The following is a 23523-nucleotide window of genomic DNA, read 5'->3' as shown; positions in this document are numbered from 1 at the left end:
TGGGTGGGTGGCGTGGCTCACTCCTCACAAGACATGGCTGGTGCGTTTGTTTGTTTTTTCATAACCAGGATTTCCAGCTCTGGCTCTATTCAGCTTCCCTCTCCTCCTCAAAGAATTTCCCATTTCATCTCAATATAGGAAGCATACCGAGAGCCAGTAATCTAATTAAAGAATATTTTACATTTTTAAGTGTTCATTTACAACAACTTCATTAAAATGCTATTTCAAAAACACTTTTTTTGTTAGATTAACTGATAACTGGATGGGAATAGTTTGTGCATGTTATCAGTTGCTAAGAGACACGAGCATATACTTTCAACCAAGACCATGAAATAAAACAACTTCATAATGATTTTAGAAGAGATTCTGTACTTGGGTATACGTGTACATATATGTGTACTTGTGTGTGATGGGTGTGGACATGTAAGTAATACAGGTATAATGTAAATATTGTGTAGTCACAGCAAGCGTTATTTCTGTTCACAAGTATGCAGATCTTAGTGGGATGGAGAGCAAATTAACCAGATTGGAGGAACAACTTAATTTTTTTCATGGCTGGAAGAGATCATTTACTTTAAAAGTTAGTTAGTAGTTAGTAGACCAAATCTCATTTGATATTCATTTATCCAAAAGGGGCATCATTGACAAACTCTTAAAATATACTCATCATTTTTTTTCATACTGATTTTGATTCCTTCACAGGAGACACGTGGCATTTACGGAAAATGGATTGGTGCTATGAAGCGGGAGAGCCTTTATGTGAAGAAGTAAGACTATTTCTACACATTTTGTTCTTTAAAATGATTGTTTATTTTGTGTTTCATGCAGGATACCTATCCCCCTCATGAATACATTCGAGAGAAAACTTTAATCTTTTTTTTAGGACACAAAAATCTGTACCTGGGTCTACTTTTACTTCTTTACTGTAGGCTTTTGACACAGAGGGAAAATCTCAGCCTCGTGGGAATGTTTCTAACAGCTGTGTTAGTCCTCTTTTGACTTCAGAGAGTTTGACCCTAGAAATAATAGTTCCCCATTGAGAGACAGAGAACTTCAGAGAACAGAAAACATGTGAGCCGGTGAAAGAATGCGAAGCTACACTCTGAATTTGGAAACCTGAATATTTTAATCTCCGTTGCTCTGAACGTTAACGATGGCAGAATTCATCTTCCCAGCTGGTCACTTAGGCTTTGATCAAAACTGCATCTCAGGATCCATCCAGACTCTTCCGGTAGCCTTAGAAACAGTGTTATCACAGGCTAGTTGGAATCTGGTCAACCGTCTTCTTGCTGATTCAGGTAGCATCAAACCATGGCTCTAAGGAGCCCCAAGATGAAGCTCTGTGAGAAAGCTTAGGCATTTGTGACCAGCCACTCTTCCCGCAGTCTGCCTCTGCGTGCTCTCTGTTCAGTAACAGGTGGTGGCATTGAACATCATCAGAAGGTTGACTCAAGCAGGTGGACTGGGGCCCTCCCACCGGAATACTCTTTGCTGTGCAGGGCTGAGCGAGTCTGCACAGAGAGGCCCCTCTGAGTCTTGGCCAGGAATCTGACTGCCCAGAGTAAGAAGTGAACCTCAGAGAATCTTGGGGACACACGGTTCGGATGTCAGAGAGCGTATCTGGTCATGTGGTCTCTGCGTTTTCTTCTCTGTTAATTCCCACATCGGTATCGGTTCGTCTAAAAGCCATCTCAGTGTCCTCATGACTGGCTCCTCCTCCCAGACCTGCTGTCTCCCAGCCTGGTGTCTTCAGCCCACAGTGGCGCCTCCCCTGCTTACCTGCCTGCTCCGTATTTGGTCTTGGCCTTCGGAGACCTCTCAACTCTTCCACTCCTTCCTGATTCTTCCCACCACTGGCTGCCTGGGCCAAGTTTTTTTCTTCTTTTTTGGCCTCTTATCTAAATTACACCAACCGGCTTCCCCAAGTCAGGTGTCCCCCACTTCAGTATGTCGTTCTGTGGCAGCCAGACTGGTCTTTAAACACCCTTCTCAGAAAACTTGAGTGCCTTTTTTCAAAGCACCTAAAAACTCCTTTATTTCTAGTTCACAGCCCTTCCACCTGTGACCGCCCCCCCCCCCCCCCCCCCGGCCTCCGATCAGTTCCCTCTCCAACTGACACTGTAGTCGGCCCATCTCTCAGCTCTTCTTGGATTCTTGACATAACCTCTACCGTAACCCTTTTCTTCTCAGGAGAATTCCTTCTCTCGTTTCCTCCAGCTTTTTCCAAATCAAACCCATCCTTTAGGCTTAACTAGAATTTCATCCTGTGTAGCTCAGGCTCTCATCCTTTCTCATTCTGTCCACCTCCCCCCTCCCCTAATCTTCTGTGATACCTCCGGTTCATACCCGATAATTTAATACGTAATGATATGCTGTTTTACAGTCTCAGTTTATTTCCTGTCTTCCCCCATAGCTGCCTTACTGTTTCTTTCTTTCTTGAATGGGTAGTAGAGGCATCTGGTGTAAAGAAAAGAACCTAATCTCTGTTGCTGTCAGAACTCATAAAGGAATTTCTTTCCCCAGGACGCATCCCTGAAAGAACTTACGATATGTTCTGGAGATACCTTGCTTTTAATTGAAGGAAAACTTCCTCTTCCGGTAAGATTTCGCTTCTGAATTGACATTTTATAAATCACAGTTACTGCTTTCAGATTACAAAGGTGGTATATTCTCATCGTGGGGAAATACGACCCATCATGAAGAGAATGATAAGATTTGGGGTAAGTTCTCTAATCAGACAGCTGCCAGATTCTACATCTTTATAGATTTCCCTCGTATAAAATCAGTTTGTATACAATGTTATTTCCTACTTCTCATATTTCATTTTTTAACCTGACTACAAAATCCAAAAATAATCATCATAGCCAGTGTATGCCTTACCATGGTTTAATTCATATATATTCCCGTTTTAAATTTTTTAATACTTAAATACAAATCCTCCTTAAAATTGTTCCAGAGTCAAAATCAGCAAGTCAGAAGGTACGAACTTTTACAGACTAGACACTGTCTGTATCTTGCCACGTTGTTTTCCCAGAAAGGTGCACCATATTGACATCCCTAATCAGCCACATCTGAGAGCTCTTAAAATAAACACTGCATGTTACCACTTTTTTTTTTTTTTAATGTTAGTGCAAGTGGAGGGGCAGAGAGAGGAGGACAGACAATCAGAGGCGGGCTCTGCACTGACAGCAGCGAGCCCCAGGTGGGCCTTGAACTCACAAACCGTGAGATCGTGACCTGAGCCAAAGTCAGATGCTCAACTGACTGAGCCACCCAGGTGCCCCCGTATTACCGCTTTTTAAGATCATTATTTATTTGTTTTTTTTTTTTTAATTTTTTTTTTTTAACGTTTATTTATTTTTTGAGACAGAGAGAGACAGAGCATGAACAGGGAAGGAGCAGAGAGAGAGGGAGACACAGAATCCGAAACAGGCTCCAGGCTCTGAGCTGTCAGCACAGAGCCCGACGCAGGGCTCAAACTCACGGACCGTGAGATCATGACCTGAGCTGAAGTCGGACGCTTAACCGACCAAGCCACCCAGGCGCCCCTATTTGGTTATTTTTAATGTGGACACATGTAAAGGCAAAAGTTAAAAAAAAATGATCCCAGATTCCAGCACTGAGATAACCATTTGGTTATGATTAGAAAATTCAAATACCATAGAAGGCCATAAAATGAAAAAGGTTTTCCCATATTTTTCTCCCCAGAGAGAGAATGAATTTACTTTCCCTTGTATATCCTTCCAAGAAAAAACTGATGCCTGTTTGTATGCAGAATGGTACAGAAGGATATGTGTGTTCCCTTCTAACGTTTACGTGAAGGGGGTCGTATTCTTTGCATTGTTTTACACTTGGTTTTTGTTTTTATTCACTTACTGTATCTTGAGGATCTCATCAGCACACACCTTATTCTTCTGCATCACTTCTTAGAATTCTGTTTTATTCCATGACCTTTAAAGTGAACTTTTTAATGGGTAATATTCATAATACAAAATTTAAAGTGTATACAAAGCGGGGCCAGGAAAAGTAAGCATCCCTCCTGCCCTCCAGCTGCTCAGTGCCGTCCCTCTGTAGGCAACCAGTTTCCACTGTATCCTTCCAGAAGTATATACTTTTTAATGCACACATATGCACACACGTGTGTATGTGTATATATGTAGCACATACATACATGTTTGTGTACATGCATGTTTTTCTTTACACAAAAGATCATATGCAATTCTTTTTCTGTACCTCCCTTTCTTCATGAATATTTTATCTCCATATATATGTTACGTTAGTATACATACAGCTATTTCATTGTTTGATGGCTGTGTAATATAGTCCATTGTGTGGAGGTACCGTGGTTTATCCAACCAGTCTCTTTTCAAGGTTTTAGGTAGTTTCCAGTCTCTTGTTGATACAAGTGCCATTTGCACGCATGTATCTACGGGATAAGTTCCTAGAAGTGAAATCACTTTGTCAAAGGTTATGGCCTACCATAGTGTAATCGGTTTGTGGTTTTTGCCACCGTAAACAGTTTGCATCTGTGGCTTTGTGTACGTGGACTAATATATCAGCTTTATTTCCTGTAGTTTGTATATAGGAATCCAACTTAGAGCAGTAGGTTCTTCCTTCTTTATAAAGTTCCTTTAGGAATTTTAATGAGTGAAAACTGCTTCTAACAGGTGCATTGTACTAGTGGAGCTCTTACAATGCCTGAAAATATTTGTACAGTTTACTCTGTTAAATATTTTGTTATCTTGTTTATACTTGTCATTTATCGTGGTAAGATACTACAAGTAAGTGTATCTACTAAGATACTTCTAAGCAAAGAACACTGGGTCCCAGTCATCCATCCCAAAGACTAATTTTTATGACTTTAAACTCTTTTTTTTGGGGGGGGGGAGAGCAGGAGAGGGGCAAGGAAGAGAGAGAATTCCAAGCAGGCTCTGCGCTGATGGCACAGAGCCTGACGCAGGGCCCGATCTCACAAACCACAAGATCACGACCTGAGCCTAAATCAAGAGTCTGGTGCTTAACCAACTGAGCCACCCAGGAGCCCCGATCTTAAACTTTTAGATGTAGCGTATGGCAGTTAGTAATCTAAAAAGAAAAGTAATACATTCAGGAACGTTTTCTGTTATCAAGATATTTCTCTCTGTGGAAGTAGAAATTCACTCCATGCATGTACGTCACAGAAGTTAGAAATGCTCCATTCTTCAGGGTTTCCTGAAGGTGCCCATCTGGTGGTACCAGCCTGGGGGTCCCTCCGGTCATTGGAAGAGTCATCAGGACCAGGTGGACGGTACCCCTTCTCCAAGTGGGGTCTGGACAGCTACTTCCACCCAAGGTGAGAACAGAACAGTGGCAGCCAGTGTGTCCTAAAGAAAAGTAGAGTGACAAAGGAAGTGTGTGTCTTCAGCGTAAGGCTGAAAATCGAAACCCGTTTATTCCATAACTCATGCCACGATAACACTGTCCTATTTTCCTACAGTGCTTTGTAACCCCTGTAAAGTGCCGGCTCTTATTATCCTTATTAATCAGTGTATCAGATGTTTTCACCCCACAAGATCCTCATGAATTTAGCCCATTTATTGTAACAGATTGGGACACTGAGTCTTTAGTCCCCGCAGGGGCTCCTCCGCGGCCCCCACGGCAGAGACCACACCTGCCGGCTCCCTCCTTCCTGCCTCCCCCGCCAGGTCCCCGCCTCTCCTCTGACTTCTGAGAAGCCCGAGTGCGAACGCTGTTTTACTCTAAGTTGTTCTCCACGGACAGAATTGAGCGCGCACATCGTGATGAGCAAGAAGTCACTAGCAGAGAGCTGGAATGTGTCGTAAAAAGATTTTCACTTCATTACAGAGAAAACACAAGTTAATTTTCCTTGTAGCTGAATAAAGAATATATTTATGGTAGGACCAACTCTTTACATATTTTTTTCCTTTTGTTGTGTTTTACTTCATTATTTAGCGGTTCTAGTGCCTTGAGGTATTACACACTTAATATTTCTTTTTACCTTTTAAAGCCTCAGTACTGAAATGAACACAGATGAGTCATGTTGTTGTCTCCTTACTCTGAAGTCAGGATTATACGTAAGGAGCAATAAAATACTTCATGTTGAATTACCTCTGAAATTGGCATTAAGTTTTTTTGTTGGGGTTATATTACATACGCACTAATTCTAAAAATGCTTTGGCGGTAGAATGTTAATTACATAGAGAATTGGATACAAACTTAAAAAGCAGTGTCTTTCTCCATGAAAGTAAAGAAAAAAGTTGGTTTTTTTTTTGAATGTTTATTTTTGAGAGAGATGGAATACGAGTGGGGGAGAGGCAGAGAGAGAGAGGGGCCCAGAATCTGAAGCAGGCTCCAGACTGCAAGCTGTCAGCACAGCACCCAACTCAGGGCTCGAACTCCGGAACCGTGACATCATGATCTGAGCCGGTCGGATGCTCAACCACCCAGGCGCCCCCAAAATAGTTCATTTTTTGATAGTCCTTCTATATCACAATATATGGGAAATATGTTTTCGTTCCTGAGAGTTTCCTAAAAGTATCTTCTGGTGGCATCAGCTCATGGTGTACTTAAGACAGAAGAACCACTCACAGAGAGCTTTTTTACTTAATTTACTTAATCTGATATCTTACTGTGTATTAGCACTGTGCCCAGCAATCAACAAAGCAAAAATGAGTTTTAAATTTAGTTACCAACTTTTGTATCTAGAGCTTTAGATAAGAGAACATTTTGGTTTTGCCTTTTTAAAACAAATGTAGAAAGTCCTTCTTACTGTCAAGGAAATTTTAGTCAGTAAACATTTACTGGCCATTTACTATGTGGCGTCCACCAATCCCAGACACTGGGAAGACCAACAGGATAGATGGAGAATGCCTGCCCTCTGTGGAAAATGACCATCGTCTTGGGGAGACAGAGTAGGAAAGCCAGACACACAAGAAAACAGACAAAACGTGTTGGGGTAAGTGTCACGAGAGAAACAAGAAGGTAAAATAGCAAGGGAGGATCCTACCAGTAAAGTCCTCTCTGAGGAAGGAGAAAATGTGGAGAAGAATATTCTAGGAGGACATCACAAGCGTGAGACTCCTCAAACCCACTGCAGTGAGAGAACCGTGGCATTGTGCCCACAGCATCCTCCCTCCCTGCCAGTGTACCAGGCGTGGCCTCCTCCCTTCCCAAGTCCCCAGGGACCCAATTTGAGGAACTCGGATTCATACTTTCTTGAATGGAGCTATACTAACCCTGTTTGTAATATCAAAACATGGCGTGTATTTCAGAAATAGGAAGCGAACACACGGCAAAGCTCCTCTCTAACCTCCAGCTCTGTCCCTCGTAGGTGCTCCAGGTGACCTGTATGCAGAGGCTTCCCTCCGCCACGTGGGGGACCTCGAGATCTCAGAAGAGGCCACCTTGCTGGAGCTGAAGTCCCAGGTCAGACTTGCTCCCGTGGCGCACGTTAGTGGTGGTGTGGCTTCTTCCAGTGAGATATTAATATCTTCTTCTATTTCCTTTTGCCTCACTTACAGTCTGTTCTGATATGGCATGTGTTATATGCCATGTTCAGTGGTAAGTACCCAACAGGCGACTCACACATATGGCTCAGACGGCCCCTGGTGTTTGTTTCTGCCACTGGCCTTGTGCCTTTCATTTCCCCCCACTCTGACAGGCATGCTGTGTGCTTTCATTTCAGTTTGTCCTCAGTGACTTGCAGCTTATGTTCATTTTGATGTCTGTAAGGAAACATGATTTATTGAAACATCTGTAAAGCATTCACTTTACCCCTTTATTTACATTGTTTTTGTATCATCGTGATCCATGTGTTAAGTGTTGTCCGTTAAAAGACGTGTTATCTGTCTCCCAGGTCCAGACATGAGCTTTACGGTAGGGTGTCAAACTGGATACTGTATCATTTTCTTCTGTATTAACATTAGTAGAGAAAGGGCATTCGATCCAAATGGAAAGGCTGGATTGAAAACAACACAAAATGCTTAAGAAGCATCTTACTGTTACTGGGCATCCCTTTCTCTTAAAAAAAAAATCGGGGTGTCCAATTGAGTATCAGTGGCTGATCTTGACTTTCCTGTTGTGTCCTCGGCGTATGAAATAACCTTCCTCAGAAGCAGCAAACGGTCTTATTCCCATGAGGGACAGGAGGGGAGACTTTTTTGTCTTATATTGGATTGAGAGATACAAAATTGCTGTTTTTAGATAAAAAATGAATACTAGCCATTTTATATACTACAACCTAAATCTATAAAATAGTTCTCAGCCCCTGCAAAATTAGTGCAGAAGTTGAGGCCTAGCAGTTGCCTCCAAAGATTCCTAAACATTTCAAATTCAAGTTCTTTCACTGAAGAAACTGAAGAACTACGTTAACGGTAAAGAAAGCGGATGATGAACCCCTTGCTTTCATTGGAGCTCTTGTGAGTTATACTCATAGAAATTAATTTCTAAGTTTCATTTTCTAAAACATGATTTAAAAGGAGCTTATGGCTCAATAGAAAATTCACTTATCCCACAAGCTGGTTTCCCTAGAGAGGAATACAACAGTAACTGGACTGATTTCATTCAAGCGATATCCCTGAGATTTTTTTTTTGATAGATTTTATCATTATGCGAGATACTCTCTCCCTCAGATGGCATTGTGTAGGGCTTCAGTTCATCCAAAACAATACATGTTGCGGGAGTGCTTTTTCACACCATTGGAGAAACGTCTTGTTTCTTTTCTAGGCCATGACCTTGTCCTCCTCTGATTTCGTCATCCCGTCCCCAGCCTTCCTTAGAGCCTGGACCTTGGAAAGTAAGCGCCCCAGCAGGCTTTTACGGACCAACCTGCAGCAACTCAAGTAGGTTCCCCCTCGACACTCTGTCTTCTGTTTCCTCCACCGCTGTGGTACCAGGTGGTGAGAGGCCGTGGGAGAAGGCAGGTAGCCTGTTGTCAGGTAGACGCGTTGAAGCAGAAACTCTGGGCCTTTAGTTTGCCACATTAAGCATAAATGTAGCTCTGTGTGTTTTTACTGTGCTTCAGCTACCGTGAACAGAATTTTGAGGTTTTTTTCTAGCTTTGAGATATAATTGACATGTTAGCACTGTGTAAATTTAGAATGATTGCCACCATAGCGTTAGCAAACACCTGCGTCCCATCACAGAATTACCATTTCTTTTTCATGGTAAGAACATTCAAGATCTGCTCTCCTAGCAACTTTCAAATATGGGATACAGCACTGTGAACGGGAAGAGCTGGGCTGTACGTTAGAGCCTCAGACCTCACTTGTCTTCCTCCCGGACGTTTGGACCCTGTGATCAGCATCTCCTCTTTTCCTGCAGCCCTAGAAACCGTCACGTACTCTCTGTTCCTAGGAGTCCGGCCTTTTCAGATTCCACATCATATTTGTGAGATCGTACAGGATTTATCTTTCTCTGTCTCACTCACTCCACATTACTCGCATAATGTCCTCAAGGTCCATCCATGTTGTCACAGACGATAGGCTGTCCTTCTTTCTCATGGCCGAATGACAATCTGTTGCTTACACGTATAGACACCACGTCATTGTCTGTGATGGACACTTAGGTGTTTCCAAATCCTGGCTGTTGTGAATAATGCTGCTGTGAATAATACCTATTTGAGATTTTGTTTTCATTTCCATGCATACCCAGAAGTGCTAGGTCATATTGGCAATTCTATTTTTAATTTTTTGAGGAACCTCCAGAAAATTGGCTTCACCAATTTACATTCCCACCAACAGTGCACAGGGCTCCCTTTTCTCCACACCCTCGCCAGCACTTATCTCGTCTTCCTGATGCTAGTGGGAGGTGGCATCTCAGGGTGGTTGCGATTTGTATTTCCTTGATGAGGAGTGATGTTCACCTTTTCACGTGCCTTTTGGCCACCTGTAGATCTTCTTCAGGAAAGTGTCTATTCGGTTCCTCTGCCCATTTTTTTACTGGACTGTTTCGGAGGTTTCTTGCTTTTGAGCTTTCTGGGTTCTTTCTTAACCCTTTATCACATAGATGATTTGCAGGTATTTTCACCCATTTCATAGGTTGCTTTTTCATTGACTGATGGTTTCCTTTGCTGTGCAAAAGCTTTTTAATTTGATGCAGTCAGTCCCACTTATTTTTGCTTTTCTTGGCTTTTCCTTTTGGTATCGGTACCAAATCCAAAAAAGTCATCGCCAAGGCCAATGTCAGGGAGCCTACCTCCTGTGTTTTCTTCTAGGAGTTTTGTGGTTTGTGGCCTTTCATTCAAGTCTTTAATCCATTTTGAGTTGCTTTTTTTTTAAGTTTGTATTATTTAAATACACCATATTAGAGCACATGTCTCTGAAAATATCACAAATAAAAGATTTTTTTTTCTTGTTTCAGCAAATTAGAAGTAGGGGGAAATTTCTACACAGTAGCTGCTATGAGCCTGATTTTTTTCCAATTTTTTTTCTTTTTTTTTCCATTCTTTTTTTTTTTTTTTTCTTCTTTGCCATGGAAGTAGCAACCTTAGGACGAGAACACTTACATGCATACGTACGCTGTGTTTTACAGAGACACAACAAAAGCGTTTGCGATAGAGTGTTGCAAACGCCACATCTCTTTCCTTTATCTCATGTTCGGTTTTGATTGAAACACATTTCCTTACAACGCTTAAATATACAAAGAGCAAGTAGAATGTTGTTAAGGTAAAACACAGGGTACAGACTCTGGCCAGTGCCCTAATTGTTAATGAGAGTAGAAAGCAGATTTGAATTCTCCTCTTAATTCTCCTAATTAGCTTCATGAGTCATTTCCCTCCTCCCACGCTCCCCCCACCCAAGATGTGCCCCCGTGGATCTTTTTTTCATTTTCTCTACAGTCTCTCCATCAGCCCAGGTTCGTGGGGTGCTTAATGTTCGTATTCAGTCATTTTAATACACCGGTAATGCGGGAAGGGCGGTCAGGTCTGACGGAGGTGCGGTGGCGTGGAGCTGGCACTGGGGCTACCAAAGCGACTGTCTACTGAAGACAACGCGGGATCCACCGTGACGAACGCGGTCTGAGTTGAAGGCACGCATCTGGCATTACTCTGACCTTCCAGCAGCCCGGGTCTGGCAGTAGTGGATGGCACTGAAGTGAATGTAAATGGCCACCGATGAGAGTTGTGGGTCTATCACGTCCACAAAATAAGCTGCCACTGATGTAGTGAAACCGATCTTCTGGGACCACGTAAGACACTGAGATGATGTGCATCGCCTCGGGCACAGTTCGTGCGCAGGAATCGACTGTCCTTAAGCGCTGCAGGCTCCGCCGTTCCCAGATCACCGACCATAGTCACTTGTGCACGGGACCACACCGCCCTCGGTGTAACAGGACAGGGCTGATGTCGCCCCACTGCGCCCTGCCGCAGGGGCACGCGAGGCTCCAGCTGTGCCAGTAGCTGTCCATGGCACAGAGCAGACAGCGGCCCGCACCTTGCCCCCCGCGGCCGGCGCACCGCTTCCGGGAGAGCTGCCGCCTGGCTTCACCATGGCCTGCTTTTCCCCTCGAGGTGGCGGCAGAAAGCGAGCGAGGCCGCTTGGCTTCCAAGGAAGAGTTTTTGAGCTGATTTTTGTGTGCAGCGTAAGAGAGCGATCAGTTCCGTTCTTTTGCACGTGGCTGTCCGGTTTTCCCAGCACCGTCTGTTGAAGAGACTCTCCTCTCCCCGGTGCGGAGTCTTGGCTCCTTTGTTGTAAACTCATGGGCCGTGCGTGCATGGGTTCATTGCTGAGGTCTCTGTTCTCCTCCATGGGTCTTTGTGTCTGTTTTTATGGCAAAACCATATTGTTTTGGTTACTGTGGTTTGAAGTCAGGAAGGGTGATGTCTCCAGCTTTGTTCTTTCTCCAGATTTGCTTTGGCTCTTTGGGATCTTTTGCGGTTCCGTACAAATTTTAGAATTGGTTTTCTGTTTCGGTGAAAAATGCCATTGAAATTTCGATAGAGATTGCATCGAGTCTATACATATCTCTGGGTAATGTGGACATTTTAACAATATTCTTCCAATTCACAAACGTGGGATTTCTTTTCCACTTACTTGTTTCTTCAGAGAGTTTCTGTCATCAGTGTCTTCAGCATATCGATCTTTTGCCTCCTGGGTTAAAATCTCTTCCTTTATTCTTTTCAATGCTCGTAAATGGGACTGTTTTCTTAATTAGTCTTCCTGATAGTTCACTGTTAGTGTGTAAAACATTAAATGATTTTTGTATACTGATTTTGTATCCTGAGACTTTACTGAATTCATTTATTTTAATAGTTCTTTGGTGTTTAGGGTTTCCTATATATGTCATCTGTAACTGGAGACAGTTTTACTTCTTTCTTTTTGATTTGAATGCCTTTTCTACTCCGTGTTTCACTGCTCTCGGAAGGACTTCCAGGACTGTGCCGAACGAGGGCAGCGAGAGCGGGCGTCTTCTTACTCCTGATGGTAGAGGAAGGGCTTGCAGACTTTACCACTCAGCATGTTAGCTGTGAGCTTGTCATATATGGCCTTTATTATGTCAAGTTGCGTTTGGTCTCTACTCATTGTGTTGAGAATGTTTATCAGGAAAGGATGTAGAATTTTGGTCAAATGCTCTTTCTTCCTCTATTGAGATGATTAGATATGTACCCTTAGTTTTGTTACTGTATCACATTGATTGATTTGCAGATATTGAATCACTCTTACATCCCTGCAATAAATTCTCCTTGATCATGGTGTAGGATTCTTTTAATGTACTGTTGAATTTGGTTTGCTAAGTCAGGTTTTGTATCAGGGTAAGGCTGGCCTCATAATAGAAATTTACAAGTGTTCCCTATTCTGTTTTTTGAAAGAGCTTGAAGAGGATTGGTATTAATTCTTGAAATTTTATTAGAATTAACCAGTGTGGGGCGCTTGTGTGGCTCAGTCGGTTAAGCATCCTACTTTGGCTCAGGTCATGATCTTGCAGTTCGTGGGTTTGAGCCCTGCAGTGGGCTCTGTGCTGACAGTGTGGAGCCTACTGTGTCTCCCTCCCTCTCTCTGCTCCTCCCCAACTCATGCTTGCGCTCTCTCTCTCTCTCAAAAATAAACATTAAATAATTTTAAAAAACACACACACACCAGTAAAACCATCTGGTCCTGGACTTTTCTGATTCAGTTCCCTTGCTAGTAGTTGGTCTGTTCAGATTTTCTATTTAGTGCATACTAAGTCTAGTATGTTCCAAGACTTACCCATTGTTTTCCAGCCTGTCCAGTTTGTTGGCATCCATTTGTTCATAGTTGCCTCTCAAATATTGAGTGTTCTTTTTAGTATATTCTTTTGCTCAAGAGAAAACTTAGAATTTTCCCCCAAAAAATCTAAAAACTTACATGTCACTCAATAGTATTTTGTTTCATTTCTTTTATCAGGGAGTATAAACTGGGAAGGAAAACGGAGATCTGTCTAGAGCCCCTTCAGAAGGAAGAAGACTTGGGGTAAGCCATCCTATTCCATGTACATGTCTCGTCAGGTGGGTAGTTTCCTGAAAAACTTAACAATGTGATCAGTAATGAAGGGTTTTCTCCCACTGCTTGAGTAGCATGGCAGCTTAAACCAGATTGTGTTCTGCAGATATGCCTGTATGTCTGGTGTCTGGAATTTAGAACTCAGTTTTCCATGAAAACAGTGAGTCACAAATGCATACTGACTCCGTAATGATCTCAAAGTGTAGGAAGCTGCTCATTCCCAGCTCTCACCAGTGCACTGAGATAGTCTGTTGTCAGACTGACTTAGCACAGCACCTGTCACTGCCCCCCGCCCACCCTACTTTTTCGTCTTCACAGTGCCTGACATATACGTACTGAATTATGTGTTACTGGTCTCCCACTGCTGGGATGTAAGCCTTGTGAGAACACATCCTTTGTGTTTTGGTCACTGCTCTTGCCGCAGTACCTAGAAGAGTGCCTGCGTCGTGGTCACTAATTATTGAATAAAGAAACACCCCTAAGGTGTCTGTAATCAACCTTCCTATTTCTTTTCTCATTACAAGAAAGTCTTTTAGGGGCACGTGGTGGCTAGTCAGTTAAGTGTCCAACTCTTGGTTTCGGCTCAGGTCACGATCTCACAGTTTGTGAGTTCGAGCCCCACGTGGGGCTCTGTGCTGACATTGTGGAGCCTGCTCGGGATTCTCTCTCTGCCCCTCCCCCACTCACTCACTCTCAAATAAATTAAAAAATATAAAATATCTTATAAGACCTTCTATCAGTATCATAAAATAGGTTGCTTCTACCTGATGTGATGGGAACACCATTCCTGCTGTTCATCCTGCTGTGTAGTAACCAGGAGCCCTCTATCGACAGGACTTTCATTTAACCCCTCTGCGTTTATAAAAGTGCATCCTTTTTTTTTTTTTTAATTTACCATTTTTTTTTAACGGTTATTTTTGAGAGAGTGGGAGGGGCAGAGAGAGAGGGAGACACAGAATCCGAAGCAGGCTCCAAGCTGTCAGCACAGAGCCCAACGCGGGGCTCAAACTCACAAACTGTGAGATCACGACCTGAGCAAAGTCAGAAGCTTAACCGACTGAGCCACCCAGGCGCCCGTAACAGTGCATTCTTAATACAAACCATATGACCAGGAGTAGTTCCCTGGAGGGGGATTTCTGGATCAGATGGTATGGATATTTTACACTTCTTAAAAGTTAGGGTTCTTTCCGGGTGAGTTACACCAATTGCTGTTCCCACAGGCCGTGTCTATGAGTAGTATTACTTACTTTGCCCTCAGTTGCCAAGTATTCAGTGTTGGTTTGAATGTTTGCTAAACTGATAAATGAGAAATGGTTGTCTTCTCTCACTTGCTTCAGTTCTTTGATTGCTGGTAAGACTGGGTATTTCTCAAAGGCTTGTAATAAGCCATTTGCATTTTGCGAGTGTGAATTAATTCATATATTTTGTGTGATTTTATAACGGGGTCATATGAAAAAGTGGTTTGTGAGTGCTTTCTCAGTGACACTGACCCTTGGTCACATCTGTTGTAAGTGGTACATGTCCCTTTGCAGACCAGGCCGTGCACTTGCTAGGACCCCCTCCCTGGCGGCTCCCTGTCCTTGACCAGCCCCCAGAGTCCCACACCCCCCCACCCCCAGCCTCACCACACCTGCACCCTCCCCGTGCCGCTGCCCCCAGTTGTTCCCCCATCATATCACCCCTTCTTTTGGTGAAAGCACCCACACAACAGAAACGTGTCACTTAAAATCCCACATGGTCTCAGCACCCTAAACGCCCAGCAGTTGTGCCCGCTTCTCCCCTCCCCACCTTCCAGCTGGAACCCCATGTCCCGTACCACCCCACATCCCCAGCTCCTCCCATCCTTCTGCGTTTGTCTCCCTGGGCCCCTCTTCCCCGCGCCAAGCCTTTGCTCGCTTCTCCCTGGCTGCCCCGCAGCAGCTCAGCCTTCGGGCACCTGTTCCATACCTCTGTCTGGCGACCTCGGCACACTGGCCCGGCCCGGCCCGGCCCGGCCCGGCGTGGGAGCTTCGCCCCGCTCAGGGCCGGATCGGCACCGAAGGAAGTCAGAGTAGGGAAGAGTATTAGAGGGTCTTGGGAAAAGCCAGGAGAGTGGGAGGGGAGGCTTCGCCCGTCACACTCCCCCATGGATACTGTGTTCTCACTTTGTTCAGTCTGACACTCGACTGTTTTCTGGCACAGGCCCCACGACGTGGTGCTGAGAACACAGATGCGCATCCCCGGCAAGAGGGCATACGCCCCGCACGTGGACTTGGTGTGGGACACCGCCTGCGGCTGGACCGCCGGCTCCTTGAGGCAGCGCATCGCCCACTTCTGCTCTCTTCCCGTGGAGAAAATTGAAATCGCCAAGTACTTCCCCGAAAAGTTCGAGTGGCTTCCAGTCTGCAGCTGGGTAAAGTTGTGGGCCTTTCTCAGAGAGCCTGGGCCTCGCCGGTGTAGTCACTAGGCCACGTGCGCTTTCCCAAAGATAGAGAACTTAGTGAGAACCTGAGATTGACTTTTCTTTATTCAAGATGCTTGATTTCTCTATAGAACCAGCAAATTACCAAGAGGAAGAAGAAGAAAAAGCAAGATAATTTGCAGGGAGCACCTTATTACTTGAAAGATGGAGACACTGTTGGTATCAAGGTAAGTTACTTAACAGCAAATGTACCACTTCAGTAAAACACCAAGATCAAGTGATCTTATAGAGAAGTTGTATCAGTTCTTCAAGGCTCAGATAATCCCGTCTTCTAGAAATTGTTTCAGAGAATGGGAAGCAGAAGAGAGAAAGCCAGGCAGCTCGTTATGAGGTCAGTAGGACCTCAGTATCAAAACCTTAATCTGGGTTTGACTCACATGAAAAAAATGCTTTTGAAGTTGTGTCGCTCAGTGCGTTGCCGTAGGTTTTCGTAGGTTCCTTTCCTTCCGTTCCTACTTTGCTCCTTTTCTTTTCATCCCGAATGAGCGCTGTGATACCAAATCCCTACTGTGTCTGCACCTGTTGAATTAGCTTCACAGCTTCCCACCTCTCATCTGGTGTCCTGTTCCTACATAAGTGACAGAGCCACCTGGCTTGCCTCGGACAAACCTACTTTTCACACTGTAATATTTCTAGGTTAAGAATTAGTCATTTCGACCCTTGATTTAAGAATTAACTTCCAGATATTAAGTTGACTAAGGATTAAATTGCTGACTGATATTTTCACATCAAGGAACCAGTATTCCCTTACCCACCACTTGCATTCAGCATTGTAATAAACAGTGGGACCCTTCCCAAAGAACAGGAAATAAAGGAAATTCTAAAAGGAAAGCATGAAACCGTTACGTGCAGTTCTACAGAGGAGATTCAAGAGACTGTACAGATAAACCCTCAGATCAAGAGAGTTCAAAAGACTGCAAGGTCGGTATACGTAAAACTACAAGGTACCCGGGAATGCATCCAGGCAAGAGATTTCGAAGACCTCTCCAGAGATCACAGAAACATTGAGCAGTATTGAAGCTTCAGTTAGACACACAGCAATATTCCACCTCACAGTACAAAGATAGCAGAATGCTTCCCACGTCTGTGAAGTTCGTGCTGGTCAGTAAGAGACATAAACTCACAAGCAGGAGCACAGGGCAGAGAGCTGAGGTGTTTAAAGACCACGGTCCAGGGGCACCTGTGTGGCTCAGTTGGTTGCGTGTCCAACTTAGATCACGATCTCACGGTTCGTGAGTTTGAGCCCCGTGTCGGGCTTTGCGCTGACAGCGAGGAGCCTGGAGCCTGCTTCAGAGGCTCTGTCGTCCTCTCTCTCTGTCCCTCCCCCACTCATTCTCTTTCTCTCTCTCTCAAAAATAAACCAACAGTAGATAAGTAAATAAAAGACCACAGTCCGGGTGCTCACCTCACCAGGTACAAAGTGACAAGGGCAGGCAGGAGGGGGGCACTTGAAACGACATTAAAAACGGATTATTCAGTAACTGATACTGGGAAAATGGGTTATTCGTACAGGAGAAATTCTCATAAAGAGGGTCCCCAAATTTATTTGAGCTTCAGGCCCCGGAAAATCTGTATCCAGCTCTGCTCACACCAGATACATCAATATGAAAACTCAAATGTGAAAGGCAGTGATTTCCAACCTTTAGAAGATGTAAGAAATCCTTCTTAACCTAAGTCATAAGGATTTTCTCAACATAAGAAACAAAAAGCACAGACCAAAAGAAAAGGATGGATAAATCTGCACTAAAAGTAAAAATTACAGGGGCACCTGAGGGGCTCGGTCAGTTGAGCGTCTGACTCTTGAGCTGAAATCAAGTCACGATCCCAGGGTCGTGGGGTCAAGCCCCACACTGAGCTCCGCACTGAGCGTGGAGCTTGCTTGAGATTCTCTCTCTCTCTAAACAAAGAGTAAAAATTTTAGTTCATCAAAGGAAATGACAGTGAAAAGGCAAGCCACAAAGAGGAACAAGATCGGTCACAAGGATGATGGTCCAGAATGTGAAGGACATCTGTAAGTCAGTTACAGAAAGACAGCCCGACAGGGGAGACCAGGGCGAGGATGAACACACACACACACACACACACACACACACACACACCCGCCCCGTTCTTGGGAGGAGACTGGCCAGGAAGCAGGGCCTTTGAGGTGAAGCAGCGGCCGCCTCTGGCAGGGGCGCACGCGGGCTGGCACCGGAGACAAGTCCACGCTGGGCAGGACGATGCTTGTGCGCAGCAAACCCCGGCCATTCCTAGACACAACCTGAATCAGCTCACACACGAGTGAGGAGATGTGCGGAGGGCTCACCTCAGCATGGGTCGGAAGAACTTCAGTGATCCTCAGAGAGGGGACCGATAAAACCAAGAAAGGTATTAACGTGGTGATCTAGAACACGGCAGTTAAAATCCGTAAATCAGGGCAACGTATGTCAACGCGGACAGACCTCCAATTAGGGTTGAAAACAAAGTCACAAAGTGGTCGTTTACAGGAAATGTAAAACTCTGTAAAGTGCGGAGGGTCCCAGAGGGCCACGGCCCTGGGTAGTAATCGGGCCGGAGGGAGGACGGCAACAACCAAGCTCACCTCCACGGAGCACTGGCCTCTGACGGGCAGGGGGCCAGCGGCGGAATAGGAGTTTTCCTTGGAAAACAAATGTGCAGATGTGGGCAAAGGTCAGTGGTGTTAATAGCGGTCACTGAGCAGCTTTTTCATCTACCCGGCACCGTCCACGTGTATACGTTCACATCCGTTTTTCCCCGTGACCCCCCGTAGGAGTAGGGGTCTCGGGACGCACTTAACGTAACTGGCTCCCGGGCCACACGCCTGCAGTCTTGCAGGTACCGCTCTGAGGACGTGGACATCGGCCCGTTACCTCTGTATTTCCTCTCACTTTGCAGTCAGCTTTTCTCAGTTTTTAAAAAGCACATCATACGCCACTTACCCGAATAAAGGTTCCTCGTGCAGCACTTACTGGAACAGAAATCGTATCGTGTTTGTTACTTTTTCTCACCTGAGAGCTACTTGTAAAAGCAGCAAACCCCTCCTGCGTGTCCTCAGTATCTTAGCACGTAGCTGCCCCTCCCAAAGGCACACGACGGAGGTGGTCAGCCACACAAGACGGTGGCAGGTGGCGAGCGTCAGAATGGCCACTTTGGGATGCACGTGTTCCTGTGAGCACTGCTCAGCGTCAGAGCCGTGTGCTGTCGCACAAGCGACGTGTCCCCATGTGCTGAGCTGGACGGGGGGGGGGGGGGGGGGGGGGCGGCCAGGGCTCATGGCGAATGATGTCCACGTATGAAGCCGATGGCACGTGCCAGGAGTGGAGAGGTCTGGTCTCTCGGGAGAACGTGGGAACAGCATCTGGGGACACCGGAGAGTTAACAGACGCCCACGGTGTCACTGTGGAGGTGTGCAGGTGGCCGCTGTGACAGGATTTCTGAAACAGCTGTGCTCCTGGCCGGGGAGGACCCTGTGCCTATGTCGTCCTCTGTCCGAGCCCCTGTGCCGGCCGGCCGTCAGTGGGGCTGTGTGCTCAGAGGCCGGCGCGGCATTTCCACTGCTGGCTGAGCATATTTCCAGCACCAGCATGTCTTACATTCGTTGTTTAATTTACGTCAGTTCAGATATCCTTCTGTTGATGTATTTTTTTGCATACGCCTTAAACGTAGGCTAAGAAGAGATCCGAAAACATTGTTCCTTCATTATTTTGAAATGTAGAATCTCCTGGTTGAGGATGATGAAGATTTCAGTACCGTCAGAGATGACCTGGGAAAAGAGACACAGAAGCAGCTCACTCTGGGAAAACAGAGAAGGTACGGCCAGTTTCTCTCACGCAGGCAGCGTCCCCTCGAAGGCCCTGATGGCAGCTCTTCCCACCTGTGCTCTTGATCGAGGCTCGGACAGGGATCCTTCTCCGCTGTCCATGCTTGTACATGCTCCTTTGGTCACCTCCTGACAGGCTTTCCGGGAACAGGGACACAGCCCGGGCGACATGGGCAACAAGTCACTAGGAGGAAACCCTTCCCCCGCACCCTGGTCTGGTCTCCCGCCTCCTCTCTGCCACTCGCTGGGCCTTTTCCTCCAGACGCCGGCACCCTTGGGTCTCCTGGACAGATGAGCACCGCCGTCACAGAGCGGCTCCAGCCTCTGCCTGCCCGCTCACTGCCCTTCATCCAGCACCTCCCTGTTCACGCCAACCCCGCGCCCTCCCCGCTCTCTCCCCACTCTGCCAATATGGACTCTCTCCTTCCTCTTCGTGGAGCTCACCTCTCCCCCCGATCCCCTTCCCCCCACCCATAAACCAGGTACACTTACCAGAATCTGCTGGACTGTTCCATCAGTATTGATACTTGAGACTCCATGTGCCTGAACAGGGCTCTCACCCCCGTATCCGTGTCACCCCCATGCAGGCCCTATCAGGGGCGCCACGGTCCTCCCGATCTGCTCCCTGCTTCCAGGCTCCTGAAGTCTGAGTCCTCAGCTGGCTTTTCCCTGTTCTGATCACTTCTTACCCGAGTCACTGCTGCAGCCTTCGACGTAACCCACCTGCCCGAGCCCCTGCTCACCTCCTACTCTTCACCTCCTCCTACCCGTCCCCACCTTGGGTACCGATGTGTCAGGCATGCTGCCGGGGCACCCGGCAGGGCCGGAACAAACCACAAGGAAGAGAGGGCCAAGCGGGAGGCAGTGTCACTCTGGCACCACACCCACAGCAGTCCACGGGGCTGGACGTTTCAGATCCTTGCGTCTGTTGAGCTTAACACGTTGATTCAAAAGGTAAAGATCACTCTGCCATGAGACGTTTTCATCTGGCAGATTAGAAAAGGCCCCAAGTCTGACCCGCTGTGTGGACAACGTGCAAAAGCCCATTGTCCTGACACAGGGTTGGCGAGGCGGGGGCAGGGGAGGCGTAAATTGAGGTCCTCCGGCTGAACAGTTTGTAAATACCTGTCAAAATTGCAAACACGCATCCCTGTGGCCCGTCGTAACTTAACCCTAAGAAGTTGGAACGGGGGTTCCTGGGTGGCTCAGTTGGTTAAGCTTCGGCTCAGGTCATGATCTCACGATTCGTGGGTTCAAGCCCTGCATCAGGCTCTTTGCTGACAGCTCCGGGCCGGGAGCCTGCTTTGGATTCTGTGTCTTCCTTTCTCTCCGCCCCTCCCCCACTTGCACTCTGTCTCTCTTTCTCTCTCTCAAAAATAAACATCTAAAGTTTTTTTTTTTTTTTTTTTAAAGCTGGAATGAATTTCAGAGTCATTCCAAATCCCCCAACCCGGTGAGGCCTGTGGTGTCCACGACCACGAGTCTATGACAGCCTCTCCTGTCTCCCGCAGCCAAGAAACCCTCCGTGTGCAGAGCAGTGACGTCTTCTCTGGTGTCAAGACGCCTGCCCGGCCCCGTGCACCAGAAGCGTCTCTTTCCATCCACGTCGGGAGTTTCAGATAGTGCGGGCAGCCAGCGATGTCCCCGTGGCCTCCACACCCCAGCGGTGCCGGTACCGGCGGGTGGTGGGCGTGGGCGCGCTGCTCCCCCCACAGCTCACCGGGTGCTGCCGTGCGCGCACGCGTGTGGTTTTCCGCCTCCTGCGGATGGGATTCCAGACCCTCCGTTTATTACGGGCAGAGGGACGTTCCATCCCCGGCCAGACAAGCGCGCTTTATCACGTGGCCGAGCTGCACCCCCACCTGGGGGGCTTGCACAGACCTGGCGGTGTCCCACAGCGGCTGGTCACACGCTGCCCTTGCACCACACCTGACCCCGGCTGCCATCTGTACGAGAAAGTTCACCCGTTCCCCGTTAACTGCAGGCACGGATAAAGCGGCACGTCGCTACCCTCCGACGGGTCCGCCGTCTGAAGCACTCACGTTCTTCTGTCTTCACGGTTCAGACAAGGTTGCCCCTGCGTCCACAAGGATTCTGACAGCTCGGCTCACGCCGACGGGCCGGCCAGGCTCACGCTGGGACACAAAGGGTGTTTCTGGCCCCCACGCGGCACGTGATCCCCTCTTTGACCGGAGTTAAAACCGATTCTAAAGCGTTAGCTCTCTTTCCAGGATGAGGAGACAGGGTGGCCTCTCGGGCTCGGTGGACGCTGCTGAAGAGAAGGAAGCCTCGGGTGTGGCCACACCGGTGGCAGCTCGGCAGCCCTGAGGTGCCCTCCGCCCCGTGTCGTCGGTGATCAGAGCCTTCTCGCTGTTGCTGCGAACGCCGGAGCCTCTGTGTGTCCAGAAGCCCGGCCGCGGCAGACGGGCCTGGCGTGGGCTGATGGTCCCAAGTTTCCTCAAAACAGAAAACCTAAACCAGGATTCTGTTCCTCCTAATTAAGCTTGGCTAATAAAGACCTCAGCGGTATCTGTGACAGACCTACATCTGTCCCCGAGCCCGTTGACCAGGACACTGGGATGGCGCACGCAGACTCCAGCTGGGCCGGAGCAGGGTTCCCGAGAAGGTAACGTGTTCTCTTACCTCAGATGAGGCTTTGCGGCAGCTCTCGTCGCGAGGCCATCGCCTCCCCTCCCCGCCGCTGCCGACACCGCACTCGGTGGCGAGAGGACAGGTGCGGGCCAGCGTCCCAGCCACGGCATGAGCCGTGTGTCCAGAGCTGGCTGCTTCCGAGCGGCCCCGCCCCGCTCCTAGCACGGTCCCAGCTGCCGTGGGAGACCTGGGCCTCCGTGCACGTGTCTGGCGTCGGGCCCCGGGTCGCGTCCCCGTTTGGACTAAAGCGGTGGCGCCGTGAGAAGCCAGACCTGGACCGCAGGCTGCTCTCGGGCCCCAGGGGCTGGATCTGCCCGAGGGTGTAGACGGGCTCCACGGAGGCACCTTGCGCGGCCACCAACGCTAGACGCGAGGGGGGCCGTGGCTGGAGGCCCACCCCTCGGCGTAGAAGCTGTTCCGTTCACATGAGCTCCGTGGTCGGTCCCTTCGTGGTAAGGTCATAAAATGGTGACGTAATAACTAAAGAGCTTGGCTGTGGAGAAGCCCGAGCCCTCGCCAGACGGTGCCTTCGTGGGCCCGCGGTGAGCCTGCCTGCCTTCTGTCCATCCTTCTGTCCGTCCTTCCACATGGGGGTGGAGTGGGGCCCCAGGGGGGCTGTGAGACCTTGTTCAATAAATCATTCTTCACCGTCATTTCCACATCTGATGTGCACCTGTTGTTTCCTGCTCCAGCCGCTTTTGTTCCCAAACCCACTTCAGAGGCTAAATAAACGTTTATATTTAGAAATGCTGTCTCAGTCCTGCCTCAGAAATTTAAATTCTGGGGACTCCTGAGGAAGACTACCAGAAGAAACTGCAAGTTTCTGGAGAAGGGGCAGTGGTGGTTGCATTACAGAGAACATTTATTCCACTAGGACATTTTTCTGGCAAAAGGGGAGGGGAGTGGGGCACCAGAATTTCTCGATGATCAAAAATCATGCCTTCGAAGATGGCAGTTTCTCTCTGGAACAGACTTCATCGCGAAGGACCACAGAAGCCACCGACAGCCCCTCACATTCTGTGCTCTGTGACATGCCCATCCGGGGCACGGGTCAGCAAAATAAATTCACCACGGGTGTGTTTACATCCTGGAAATTCGCTCACCTCCCAAGGCAAAGGGTACCCGAAAGG

General features: G+C 47.3%; 1 protein-coding gene across 5 annotated transcripts in view; it reads left to right on the top strand.

Moving 5' to 3' along the window:
* Positions 1–23140, top strand: part of USP40 (ubiquitin specific peptidase 40) — an 87826-nt gene extending 64686 nt beyond the window's left edge. For 4 of the 5 annotated variants that reach the window (XM_043578213.1, XM_043578209.1, XM_043578210.1 and 1 more), the window contains 10 exons: positions 703–767; positions 2524–2598; positions 5206–5332; positions 7331–7425; positions 8725–8840; positions 13365–13430; positions 15642–15852; positions 15993–16088; positions 19637–19731; positions 21253–23140. In XM_043578213.1, coding sequence (XP_043434148.1) covers positions 703–767; positions 2524–2598; positions 5206–5332; positions 7331–7425; positions 8725–8840; positions 13365–13430; positions 15642–15852; positions 15993–16088; positions 19637–19731; positions 21253–21364 — 1058 coding nt within the window. In that variant the 3' untranslated portion in view covers positions 21365–23140. Of the gene's footprint in view, positions 1–702; positions 768–2523; positions 2599–5205; positions 5333–7328; positions 7426–7520; positions 7561–8724; positions 8841–13364; positions 13431–15641; positions 15853–15992; positions 16089–19636; positions 19732–21252 lie in introns of those variants that run through there. The other variant, XM_043578212.1, reaches the window with a different exon arrangement.
* The last annotated feature ends 383 nt before the right edge of the window (positions 23141–23523 follow it).

This window comes from Prionailurus bengalensis, chromosome C1, assembly GCF_016509475.1.
Source record: "Prionailurus bengalensis isolate Pbe53 chromosome C1, Fcat_Pben_1.1_paternal_pri, whole genome shotgun sequence".
Classification (NCBI taxonomy): domain Eukaryota; kingdom Metazoa; phylum Chordata; class Mammalia; order Carnivora; family Felidae; genus Prionailurus; species Prionailurus bengalensis.
The sequence above is the reverse complement of the archived record's forward strand: the minus strand, read 5'-3'. Positions and strand labels throughout refer to the sequence as shown.